We start from the raw sequence: 13,539 nt of genomic DNA, 5'->3' as shown, positions 1-13,539 counted from the left end.
ATCATCTGCAAATCTTCAAAGATGGGGGCTCAGTATAGACCCACTGTGCAAGCTATCTATCTATGTAGGAAGAAAGGCAGTTTGGCTGACATTCTGACAGGTTGCAATGTTACCCTCACTCAAGAGTAATACGGATGGCAGCAACATTGTGGAGTGGGCAAGACAGAAACCTCAACAAACCCATGGGACACTAGTGCCATCTATCCAATTCATCTGGGTGGGGAAGAGGCCATCTTCAGCGGGGAAGCCAAAAAGCAACATACTCCAGATTTGCAAAAAGTTGGTAGATGAGGTCGGACCTGGTAAAGATGCCTAAGGCCTGACATTGGCAGGTGAGGAAGGTCATCCTTATTGAACTGACAATCCTATGGGTGGGGTGCGATGAAACAAAGAAGAAAGTCACCAAATACAGAGATAAAAAGTGGCAAGTGTGGCTGTTCTCAGTGGAGGTGGGATTTAGAGAGTTCCCTACACTGTCAACATGCCTTGGGAATATCAGAGAAAGAAAGGAAAGAAGTTAAGATGGCTGCTTGAAGGATTGGAGAGGCAGCAAAAAGAGCCTCCTGCTAAGTTATAGGATAATAAGGATGTGCTGAAGTGGAGGTTAGGGGCTGATAGGCAGTGATTCAGCCACCACTGTTGACCCAGCAACTAGAGAATGTTAACGATTAGGGGCTGAAACATTCAAGGCACTGTCTGCTGACATCAGCTGTGGCCCAAAGGCCACAGCTGCTGAAAGACCCACTTAAAGTGAGGCATCTTTGGGATGTATTTAAGTAATAGTTCCATTTTCAGCCAGTCTTGGCAGCAGACTTTGAAGGCTGATATGGCTAAGGATTTATGTTAATACAAGGAGCAATGTGTTATTAAAAAGTATTAAATAAAAGTGGACAAACTAGGCAAAATTTGGTTGATGATTTCCATCCTCCCTAACGGCCACAGAGCTGGAAGGCCAATCTGATTTACCCACTGACGATAAAGGATCTGCCTATTCTTCTGTGAAGCCTGCTGTCTAACATAGACGTGTCGGTAAAGTACAGAAGTGCCACGTGAGAGGGACGACGGAGAGAAATAGAGGAACAATCAGAGTGCAAGGCTGCCAAAAGTTAAACTAGCTTTGAGCTAACATACTACATCACATACAGTATATACGGAATGTGTGCGGTTATACGTGTATGTCTAACATCGTGGTATCCTGAATATTATATGTCCTACAAATAAGCGGAACTAATGAGACGATGAATAAAATAAATAAGTGTCTTAAAACAACAGGAGAAAGCGAAACAAAAAATGAATCAGCCAATAGCATGAGAGCAGGGCGGGCTGCATCTTGTACAAAAATTGACGGAAGTCACGAGCCGGTGAGTCCAGTCCAGAGTTGAGTCTTGTCAACATGCTGCTGCGTCCGACTGTTTGGCTGCTGCTGGCGACGCTGCTCGGCGTTTATGGCGGTAAGTTGTTGGGAAAACGGCGGCAAGCTCGGAGCGAGAGGCGGGCAGACGGACTGACGAGCGGGCGCGCGCCCGTGCATGTATGTGCGCGCGAGTCAGTCGATTGGACTCTTCGCGCGCCCGTGTATGTATGTGCCCGCGAGTCACTTGATTGGACTCCTCGCGCGTCTGTTGCTGTGACTACGCGCGCGGACCCCCCTTGGATCCGACTACAACGATCACTGTAGTACTGTATTCGAGGAAGTCGCCGCGCATAATAGCGTAGCCTGTGAGTTACTAACAATCGTGAAAGTAGCTACACCTGTGAGATAGTAACAAACGTTTACCCTGTACATTGACAACGGTGAAGCACACAAGTCCGCAGAACCAGGTAGTAGACGCACATGTAAGGTACTGAAACACACTGTCAGCTGAGCCCAGGCAAGTGTTACTTCACAAACAAACGTACAGTCGCTAAGTAGAGACCAGGGCGTTACAATACGTATCAGTTAATAGAGTACATTGAGCTATACACACATATCTGCGAGATCCGGATTGGGTGGGCTTGGGTGGAGTAGTCAGTCTGCAGGGTCTAGTGAAACACTAACAGACAAGCTACCGGAAGCCATAATCGACGGAGCCTAGTTTGACATATTCACATATATCGACATAACCAATAGACACCCCGACAAGTGGAAACAAACATTCTCGGGGGTATTGACGCACATACACAGATAACAAACATCAGTGAAATAATGACACACACACATACCGTCCAGTTAGATACAAACATCAGTGTCCGCTGAAGTACTGATGCACACATCAGTACAAGCGACTAATTTTCCGCAACGGCAGCTAGTGTTTTAATACAGCGGTTATTCTAGACACACTCACACATAAGAGGAACTCAGTGACCAAACATCACTCAGTGCGTTATTTGCTTTGTTGTTGAAATGAAAAAGATCATAATCTCAGAATCAGGAATTAAACTTCAAATCACTAAGTATACTGTGTATACCATCAACCCTACCACTGAGCCACCAAAGCCAAACACACACACACACACACACAGTAGCATTTTATTATATAGTAGTTAAAATTTCAAGCTAAAGTAGTTATATATGCCAATAGTGATGTGTTTCATGGTGATTAGCACATGGAAGTAAGAATTTCAGTGTACTCGGTACTTTTGACAATATTGACCCTAAGACTTAGAAACATATACAAACCTAACACAGCAAGGAATATGCCGACAAGCACACACACACATACACACAGCTATCTAAGAAACAAGAGAGTGCACGCCATGCAAGCTTCAACTCACTTAACAAGTGCTTGCCTCACACATTTTCTCTTTGTCTGCTAAAACTCCAGTCAGCATGTAGTGCGTGAAAAAAATATACTGTCTCAAAAATGTTAGCATGACACCATTTAAATGAACAGACCCAGCAATGTAATCTTAGTTAAAATCCAGTATTAAGGGTAAAACCATTCAGATAAGGGAGACAGACTTGTGTTGGCTAACAGTGTCTTTCATCATGAGATCTTCTTTCAGTTCTTTATCCTTTTTATTTTAACTCTAGTGTAAGGCAGTCATAGTGCTTCTGTGTGTGTGTGTGTGTGTGTGTGTGTGTGTGTGTGTACACTGGATAGTTCTGCAAAATGTACTTTCTTTCCACTTCCTTCTAGGAAATGTTTTTCGTCATATCCAGCACCGGGTCTTTTTGTCCAAGGAGCAGGAAGCCCGTTCTCACTTGGCAAAGGGAATGCAATGGCATCTTACCCCCCAGTTGAGCATGCCCAAAGAAATGATGCTGACTCAACTCCTGGACCACTTCAACAGGCAGGAAAAGCGGACATTCAAGCAGGTAAAAAAGTAGCTGCTAGCCTTTGATGTAAACAGTAATATAGCACTAGCTAGTTGGTAATATGCTGTCTCCTTCCTTAGAGGTATTATGTGAATGATGCCTACTGGCAGAAGCCCCATGGGCCCGTGTTTTTGTACATTGGTGGTGAAGGATCCTTGTCTCCATACTCTGTTCAGTATGGTAAGTACCACAGTGCCTATTTTTATTTATTTTTTTTTTATTTCCTTTTGCCACTCTATCTCTTCAGTCACCAAACCCTGAACTAGACGTGGTCTGTCATGTAACATTTGTGCCTTGATATTTAATAATAATAATAATTCATTACATTTATATAGCGCTTGAGGGCCGTAGCTCATTATAGTAATAGCTATGTTTTGCCTGTATTCTGTCACCCACTTTCATCACTATGATCATCTAGATTATGAAGATAAAAATTTCAAACTTTGTAATAACCTGAGCAGTGGACATCATAAGTGATATATTTCAGTTACTGTTTACATGGGCTTATTTTTGGTATTTTCATTTTGATAGTTTATTAACCTGAGTTGCATGATTGTGCAATAGTTAGGACTGTACTTACAAGGACCTAAGTTCAAAGTCTGGTCTGCTCACTGTCTGTGTGAAGTTTGTAGATTCTCCCTGTGTCTTTTTGGATTTTTCCTGAGTACCTGGGTTTTGTCATATATCCTAATATTATGCACAACTCAACTCTAAATAGACCCTATTTAAGTGAACATAACTTATGTATGAGAGTGCCCTAGTCCTTTGTCCTGGATTAGTTGGTGCTTTATCTTTAATGCTTTAGGGCAGGGGCTCTGAAGTTTAGTCTTGCAGGACCTCAGAGATGGCAGGTTTTTGTTCAAGCCTAATTGATCAATCAGAAGTCAATTCTTACCGATAGCAGAATTTTTTATCTAATTTTATGGTTTCAGTCAGTCAGTCAGTCATTTTCCAACCTGCTATATCCTAACACAGGGTCACTGGGAAGTTTATGGTTTATTTGTGTTTTTAGTTTCCTATGTCATGGAACGAACTTCCTCTTGCTGTACGAACAGCGGAGACCCTCACTGTCTTCAAACGTCGTCTGAAGACACACTTCTTTAAACAGCACTTGGGGGACTAAAGTCCCCATACTTTTTTTCTACCCTTTCTCTTTATATAAAAAAAAAAAAAAAAAAAATTGTACTAAACTTACTCTTTTCTTCTAGCAGGGTTTTGTGTACAACTTGGTCAGCGGTAACTTGTTTAATGACAGTAGATTTAATCCTAGCCTAAAAAGACTGAAGAACAGTCGTAGACTACTGAGCACTGTTGTAAGTCGCTCTGGATAAGAGTGTCTGCTAAATGTTGTAAATGTAAATGTAAAAATGTCATTTTTATATTGTGCTGTAGGGTTTTCCTTGCTGAGGATGATCATTTACATAATTTCTGGCTCAGGGAAGATGTAATAATTCTGAGTTCTTCACTTTTTCCTCTTCAGTTTATTTCCAAATATGTTAGTAAAATGGAGAATTCATAATGAACATACACAGGTGCGAATGGGACAAAGTTAGACTGTGAACTGCTGGCTCCTTTGTCATTTGCCTCTCATTGTTAATTAGCAGCTGGTTAAGAAAATGAAAAGATATGAATTACTTCTCATTGCTTCTAATTGCTGCATTCACTATTAACTAAAATGAAACACAAAAATGATCCTTGAGCCATAACTGCTTCAACAGTAATAATTATCTGCTAATTAACAAGTTAGGCTGAAATATATACCTGCAGCCCTGGAAGACTGAACTTCAAGAATCCCGAGTTTAGGGGATCACTCCAGCCCACTACTAGCATATATCAAAATAAATTTGTTTGCAAAATCCATCCATCCATTTTCCAACCCGCTGAATCCGAACACAGGGTCACAGGGGTCTTCTGGAGCCAATCCCAGCCAACACAGGGCAGGAACCAATCCCGGGCAGGGTGCCAACCCACCGCAGGACACACACAAACACACCAAGCACACACTAGGGCCAATTTAGAATCACCAATCCACCTAACCTGCATGTCTTTGGACTGTGGGAGGAAACCGGAGCGCCCGGAAGAAACCCACGCAGACACGGGTAGAACATGCAAACTCCACGCAGGGAGGACCCGGGAAGCGAACCCGGGTCCCCAGGTCTCCCAACTGCGAGGCAGCAGCGCTACCCACTGCGCCACCGTGCCGCCCCTTGTTTGCAAAATGATTTTGTTTATTATTACTAATTATCTGGCTGACACCTTTATCCCAGGCAACCTACAACATCTCAGATACAATTGGTTACATTACTTTTGTTTTTTCCAATTGGAGCACAATCAGGTGAAGTGACTTGCTCATGGTCACAAAGTGTCAGTAGCAGGATTTGAACTCACAACCTCAGGGTTTGAATTGCAAAGCCTTAACCATTACACTTGCACTGCTTTTATTAATATACTTGTTTTGTTTCACACTGATGTAGTCTGTGCTCATTGTAGTCACTTTGCAATACTAAGTCACAGTTCCATCCATCTATTCATATGTATAGCTAACATTTTCCTAATCTGTCTTATTCTTCAAAGTGTTGTGGTCAGCTAATAGTTTCTCTGGCAGCACCATATTTTAAATATTAAAATATTGAAATCCAAATCAGAACAATTCGAACACAACATAATATATCATTCTCAGAGCAAATTCAAGTTCACAGGGTGCCAGAGCCTATGATGGTAGCACAGTGAGCAAGGCAGCAATCAACCTAGAACAGGGTGCCTGTCCTTCACAGGACCATTCTTATGTCATCTTCGTTTTGGCTGCTTCCGTTAGGGGTTGCCACAGCAGATCATCTTTTTCCATGTCTTCTTGTTGTCTGCATCTTGTTCTGTCACACCCACCGTCTGCATGTTCTCTCTCACCACATCCATAAACCTCCTCTAAGGCCTTCCTCTTTCCCTTTTTTTTGGTGGCTCCATCCCCCAGCCTCTCTCCTCTGCACATCTCCAAACCAACACAACCTCTCCTCTCTGGCTTTGTCTCCAAACAGTCCAACCTGAGCTGACTCTCTAATGTACTTTTTCCTAATCTTGTCCATCCTCATCATACCCAATGCAAATCTTAACATCTTTAACTCTGCCACCTTCAGCTCTGTCTCTTGTAATTTTGTCAGTGCCAGTATCTCCAACCCATATAACACAGCTGGCCTCACTCTTGTTTTGTAGACCTTCCCTTTCATTCTCGCTGGTACCCATCTGTCACAAATCACTCCTGACACTCTTTTCCCCCCATTTCACACTGCCTGCACTCTCTTCTTCACCTTTCTTCCACACACTCCATTACTCTGTACTGTTGATCTGAAGGATTTAAACTCATCCACCTTTGCAAACTCTACTCTCTGCATCCTTGCCATTTCTCTGACCTCCCTCTCATTCACACATATTTATTCTGTCTTGGTCCTATTGACCTTCATTCCTCTCCTTCTTAGAGCATATTTCCACTTCTCTAGACTCTTCAACCCGCTCCATACTCTCATTGCAGATCACAATGTCATCTGCAAACATAATATTCCACAGGAGTTTAATTATGTTCTGTTTGGACCCATGCTGGAGGTTCATAGAATCAAAACTGAAAAGTTACCTATACAATGAAAGCCGGAATTTAAGATGCAGGGACACCCAGGACCACTAGGTGGAGTTCTAGTCAGATTGCTCCAGGGTTCCAGAAGCTAAACCTGACCATGGAAGTAGTTGGAGAAAATTCAGGATAGGATTCTGGCCTGTAGTTCATAGCTCTGTGGCTATGAGAGTTGCATTACTTGCCTAATTTTTACCATGCATATGCAACATTTTCATGCAGGTGCACGACACAACTATTTACAGTATTACCCAGCCTGTAATGCATACACAAATATTTTACGAGACATAACACTTACAGCATTTTCACTGTATTTGATACTGAAGACTTTTACCTCTGTAAATCCTTTTTCATTATGATCCCTATGATCAATTGGCTATATCACAAGGAACACAAATGTTAACAAAGGCATCATATGTTTGATTATTAAAATTTTTGTACACACACTGCAGTTGACTTAGAATCATGTTGTAGTTTGCAGAATATGAAGCAATCTGTTAAAGATATTCTTTCAATATGTTGCAAAGCTGAAAACTTATACCAAAATCTTTATTTCCCAATTGAGGTAAAGCAAACCTCAATACAATCCCAAACTGAAACAAGCTTTCAGGTAATGCTGTAAAATAACACACGTCTGTAGTTCAGACCTGACAGCATTTTAAAATTCAAAGTAATGCATAAAAGTGTTGCATATGTGTGGTGCAATTGGATAGTGACAGTTTCACTGAATGTGGAGTTTGGAGGATGGTTGGAAAGGGCACTTGGCTGGCATGGGGAAGAGTGGCCAGACATTGGAGAGTTATAAAGGAAAGAAGGAGGTAAAGGGTGTGCTTAGCTCTTGGGCTATTGTGTAGTCAAGTGGGAAGTGGGCACATGTGACTGCCCAATGAATAGTCAGTCCATGGGTGATAACCAGAAGGTATTGGGTGTTTATGGTTTCCCCTACCTTGTATTTTATTCCACTTCTAATCTAATCCTTTCTTATTATTATAGAAAACACTAATATTTCCTCTTGTTGGCATTTTGGCTTCATTGGTGCCCTTTTTGATTTGTGGATGGCCTAAGAGTGTCTGCACTTTTTGACAAGGTCACGTAAGGGCACTGAAAATGACTTGTCTATGTGTATCATTGTGTTAACCATCACATTAGCTATACAAGTACATTTGAAATTAAGTAAACTATATCTTAACATATGAACAAATTCAAACCTTGTTAAAAGGCAGAGAGTTTGCAGCTTTCTAGTTTAATATTTCTTTGTGTTTCACTTTCCCTTGCAGGACACCATGTTGAGATGGCACAGCAGTATAAGGCATTACTAGTTGCTTTGGAGCACCGGTATTATGGAGTTAGCCTTAATGAAGATGGACTGACTGATGAGAACATTCACTTTCTGTCCAGTCAGCAGGCGTGAGTGTTGGCCTCAGGTATTAAGGTTTATACAGTATATTGCTTTCAACTTTCTTATTAATTTGTTGTTCTCCTGCCTTGCAGGTTGGCGGATCTTGCTTCCTTTCATCTCTTCATCACTCAGCAGTACAATATGAGCAGCAGCAACAAGTGGATCTGCTTTGGGGGCTCCTATCCTGGTTCTCTGTCAGCCTGGTTCCGACTGAAGGTGACAGGTTTGGTGTTGTTGGATGTTATTCATGTCTTTTGCCCTGTTTTTTTCTAATCAATGTACCTTTCTCTTTTCTTTCAGTTTCCACACCTAGTTTATGCTGCTGTATCATCATCAGCACCAGTCAGAGCTCAATTGGATTTCACTGGTTACAATCAGGTATTGGTTACTGAAGGAGTGTTACATTTAACACAGTCCACGGTCCTCCATTTTGTCACTTTTATGTCTCTCATGTGAATAATATCCACTTGTCAAATTTCATTTATGTCTGTTCTTCTATTCATTCATAGCTATAATATTTTTCAGGTAGTGGCTGCCAGCCTGTCCAATCCAGTAGTTGGCGGCTCTAAGGAGGTTAGTAGTGCTCCCTTCATTGTTAGAGTTAGGGTAAAAGGGATGTTTGTATTTCTACTGGTTGATTTTTAATGGCCTGGCTCTCAAAATACCACGCTTGTGGGCAGCATAAATTAACTTTAGGCATGGCTATAAATTGGTAGTTGCAGTAATAGACTTCTCTTTTCCAGTGTCTCCAGGCTGTTCGGAAAGCATTCCAAGTTGTGGATAAGATGCTAAAGGCTGGAAACCTTTCTGTGCTGGAGAAGGACTTTTTTTCCTGTGGAAATCTTAGTCTGCCAGAGGACCAGGCTCAGTTAGTCTCCAATCTGGCAGACATCTTTATGGGAGCGGTGCAGTATGACCATGAGATTACTGGAAGCAACATTGCAGATATCTGCAGTATAATGACCAGTGGACCTAGCCACACACAGCTTATTCGAGTCCTTCAGGTATGTACAATATCATCTTCCCGGTGCATATCCACTGGAGAGTATACTATGTCTAACACTGTCCTGGCTTTTCTCCCTAAGAGGTACCTGGAGACGGAAGGAATGAAATGTCTAGACAATTCATACCAGATGGAGCTGCTTGTCTTGCGTAACACCAGTTTATCTCCAAGTGGTGTTGGAGAACGACAGTGGTACTATCAGACCTGCACAGAATTTGGCTACTGTGAGTGTTGTTCATGTCCACCCTATCATTCTATACACTTGCTTTTTAGAGAGCGAGAGAAAGAGATGTTCTTGGCTGCACAATAGAGTACTTGGAAAAGAGTGAAAATCACTAAGACTTGTATGTAAGTGTATGTAAGTGGTTGGACTGAGTAGACTTTCTATGAGAGAAGTCTGTAAAAATAAAAATAGATGACTGGACCATGTAGTATGTGATGCAGGCATTTGAAATGGATGAAGCTCTCATGTGAGACATAAGTGAGACAATTGATTTTGTACCTGTGCTTCTCTTATCATTTCAGACCAGACTTGTGAGGACTCCCGGTGCCCCTTCTCTCCTCTTATGACACTGCAGTCACAGGTACAGCTCTGCCAGGAAGTCTTTGGTGTCCCATTGTCCAGTGTGGATGAATCAGTGCATTTTACCAATGAGTATTATGGAGCTGACCACCCAAAATCCAGCAGGATCCTCTTTGTCAATGGTACAGACTTACAATATGCAGCTGAATTAGTTTTGTCAGTTTCCTGGTTCTTTTTCTCACTGTACCCTCTTAATACCTCTTAGGGGATATTGACCCATGGCATGCACTGAGTGTTCTTCACAACCAAAGCAGATCTGAGTTGGCCATTCTTATTAATGGGACATCTCACTGTGCCAATATGAACTCTGCAAGGCCAACAGACACCTTTCCCCTTAAGATGGCACGATTGGTAAGTAGTATTGTTTACATGTGGAGATTACAGGGAATTGTTACTTGCATGAAGTGGAGCCTCTCCATGTGTAATTAAAATTCAGTTATGTGTGTACATCTAAATATGTATATATGTGTATTTATTTATCTAGGAAATTGCAAATCAAGTTGGCCATTGGCTCCAAGCAGCTCAGGAGGAGCTGTCTAAAAATGACTAAAAGAAACACAGCCTCTGAGGACTTTAATACTACAGTGGTTTACAAGCAGCTGTTGGGCAACAAAACTGTTAACAGCAATGAATGGCATGTGGTTATTACAGTACTTTGATGGCTGTTCAGGTTTGGTATTGGTTTTTGCCTTTTCGCATTTACATTTTTTTAAACATTTTAACTATTATTCTTCATGCTAGCCTCAGCATTCCAAAGGATGTTTACCGCATTATTCAGTTATCCTGGGCATCTCCTGTCACCTAGCCAGTGTGAAGAGACGAGCCCAGATTTTCAAGTGTCCACTTTTCTCCAATCGCTGGATGCTGTACAATAGGTACTTCAAGAAAGTCTTACTTTTTGTGCTCATAGTGTAATGATAATCATAATGTAAAATGATACACAATCTTCTTAGGTGAATTTTGTATATTATATTCAAAACATACTATATTGCAGTTTGACATTACTGTAATTAACTGAACAATTAAGCATTCTGTCTGTATACTTGCACACCTCTTATCTGAGTCCTACAGTACACTTCAAATTATGCACTTTTTCCATTAATTACTTCTGTGATATTCAGATATACAGTGACTTTATAATCTATATGTTCTTGCTAGATTAAGATCTCACTTTTTTCCAAAAATATTTGAAAACCTTACTTATTATGAGCATGATGCTGGCTCTTTGGATCATTTTGATTTCTAAGAGAATCTTAATGTTGAGCTTGAAGGGATTTATCTGCAGTAAATGATTAAATATAACTGTCGGTAATTCTCTTTGAACACTGTTAATACATTTGTGTCATTTTGATTGATGTAACCTTTCCTAAAACCCCTGAGGGTAGCGGTTTCCGATACTTCCATATCCTCGAGTGGTGTTCTGGGATCAGGTAAAGACCTGCTGATGTGTCCATTTTAGTGAAGTGTATTTTTTAACTGTTACCTCCCTCTACCCGCTTCATTTTCACAATTTGCCCGCATTCAAGCTTGTTGTAATTTACAAAGTGCCTCCTGTTGTTGCCAAAAAATGCCTTTACAAAGCAGTTAATGGTATGAAAAGCTTCATGAGCTTCGGCCTCTGTCTGTACTTGTTTTGTGCTTTGCTTTTAATTCTATGCTGAGAAATATTTTAGATTCATTTTTTTCTCTGAAAAATACCGACAGATTTACAATTTGTCAGCTAACAATTTGTGTTGCTGATTTTGAATTATGAAAAATGTCCCAAATCTTGGTGGATCATACAGTATCATCAACTAATTCAAGAATGGTGTCATTATTTAAGCAAGCTTAAAACTCTGTGATGTATCATGCCTTAAAGATAAGCTGGCTGTCACACTAAAAGGAACTCCTTTCACATGCAGATCACATGAAATAAAGCACACAGCCAAAGGCAAACCAATCGAACTGGATTCTCAAGGACTGATCATGCAATAAAATGGGACATTGAACAGTTTTTTACAAAAACATTTTTATTTTTTATCATCTGGTGTATATCATAAGAGCAGTTGCATAATATTGTAAAGTAATTTGATAGCATTTGGTTCTTAAGGATTCTTTCATTTTATTTTAATATTTGTATTCCACTTTCTTTTAAATAATTGGTGCTCCTGAGTATGGACATAGTTTTATCATGCATATTAGACCAAAGTTGTGTGTATGCTTTAGTAAAATAATTTTAAATTTATTAAACTGCATCATGTTCAGGAGAAAAGAAAACTCCAGAGTTCTCTTACACATTACAGTTTTCAGTCGCTGCTATTTGTTTTGCCTTGGTAAAGATTTCCTTCTGTACATTGGGAAAATAATCCAATGAATATTTTTTTAAATTTTAATAAACACAATTTATGATCATATATGTTTAGCATTTTTTATTTTTCCTATATATACTATAGATATTAATATAGGGTAGGTAAATATTTTGACTTTAAATATTCAATGAATTTACATGTATTATCCCTGTACAAGATTTAACCACTTTTAGAGTGATGTCTTTCTATGTGTGTGTGTCCGCGTGTGTCGCATTGTGAGTCTGTGGACATGATAACCCAAAAAAAAACTACTTAATCCAGTCAAATGGTAGCATTGTTTGTAACTTTTGAAAAAGTGTTTGTTCTTGACAAGAGTATAATACCAGATTCTTCCATTTTATTGCATCTACTAAAATAATGCTCTTAAATATTTTACTATGAAAATCAGAGCTTTATATAGGGAAGGTCATGTTCTGGACATGTACATTTATTTTTGTTTGTTTTATTGAATAAACAAGGACAGCTTAGTGATACAACGTTTAGTGTAGCTGCATCACAACTCTTGGGACCAGAGATTGATTATTAGCCCTGTTATTTAAAGCCAAGTTCACATGTTCTTAAGGTCACTGTGTTGATTTTCCATTTACTGAGGTTTCCCCTCACACCTTAAAGATGTGTCTCTTAGGTTAATCAACAGCTGTAAACTGAATCTTTATTGCTAAGTGATGGTGTACAAGAGATGTGCCGAGCAATGGACTGTCAAGGTGATTAATACCTACCTGCTGGGATAGATTACATATGCAACAAAAACAGAATGAATATACATTTTCATTATTGTTTTTTATTATGTATTTGTGAACTAATTTTGTAAAACAAGTGATCTGCAGCCTGGTCCAGTTACTAGCTGTATGTTAATTCTCATCTCTGAGAATGTCCCCTAGAATAGGCTGACAGTTCCTTACTGTTTTGTCTTGGTAGAGTAAAACATATTGCTCTACTCTCCCCTATTGTATTATTAATATGTACCCTTTGTCAGAATGCCTAATCTCACAGATTTACCACAGTTTATAATGTATTATAGTATATAACTTATCCCAACCTTCCCTTCTATATCTATAGGCAATTAGGTGTAGTAAAAAGACAAGCAGGAATTAAGTTACACATAAAACAATGTATTATTGGTAATATTCATAAATAATAACAATATGCAAAGTACATTTGAATACTGGCAACCATACAACCTGATTAAATAGTGTTGTGTAGTTTCAGGCGGCACACAGACTTGAAGTTGTTTAAAATGTCTCTAGTTAAGGCATCATTGGTGTTCAGCTTTCTTCAGAACAGGCCGT

At 39.9% G+C, this 13,539-nt stretch overlaps 1 protein-coding gene across 1 annotated transcript; it reads left to right on the top strand.

Moving 5' to 3' along the window:
- The first annotated feature begins 1,310 nt into the window (after positions 1-1,310).
- LOC114668536 (thymus-specific serine protease) lies at positions 1,311-12,295 on the top strand. Its single transcript, XM_028824332.2, has 12 exons — positions 1,311-1,451; positions 3,120-3,298; positions 3,379-3,478; positions 8,195-8,324; positions 8,409-8,532; positions 8,617-8,694; positions 8,842-8,889; positions 9,060-9,320; positions 9,402-9,543; positions 9,845-10,024; positions 10,108-10,253; positions 10,387-12,295. Exons 1-12 carry the CDS (start codon positions 1,394-1,396, stop codon positions 10,450-10,452), a joined length of 1,512 nt encoding a protein of 503 aa, XP_028680165.2. The 5' UTR covers positions 1,311-1,393; the 3' UTR covers positions 10,453-12,295.
- The last annotated feature ends 1,244 nt before the right edge of the window (positions 12,296-13,539 follow it).

This window comes from Erpetoichthys calabaricus, chromosome 18 (assembly GCF_900747795.2).
Source record: "Erpetoichthys calabaricus chromosome 18, fErpCal1.3, whole genome shotgun sequence".
In the NCBI taxonomy this organism is placed as follows: Eukaryota; Metazoa; Chordata; class Cladistia; order Polypteriformes; family Polypteridae; genus Erpetoichthys; species Erpetoichthys calabaricus.
This window is presented reverse-complemented; position numbering and strand designations above follow the sequence as displayed.

Excerpts from the sequence above, each read along its gene's own strand:
- LOC114668536 (XM_028824332.2), top strand. The coding sequence starts at position 1,394 with ATGCTGCTGCGTCCGACTGTTTGGCTGCTGCTGGCGACGCTGCTCGGC. Across the intron at positions 8,695-8,841 it reads ATTTCACTGGTTACAATCAG|GTAGTGGCTGCCAGCCTGTC; the intron begins GTATTGGTTACT and ends AATATTTTTCAG. Across the intron at positions 9,544-9,844 it reads CTGCACAGAATTTGGCTACT|ACCAGACTTGTGAGGACTCC; the intron begins GTGAGTGTTGTT and ends TTATCATTTCAG.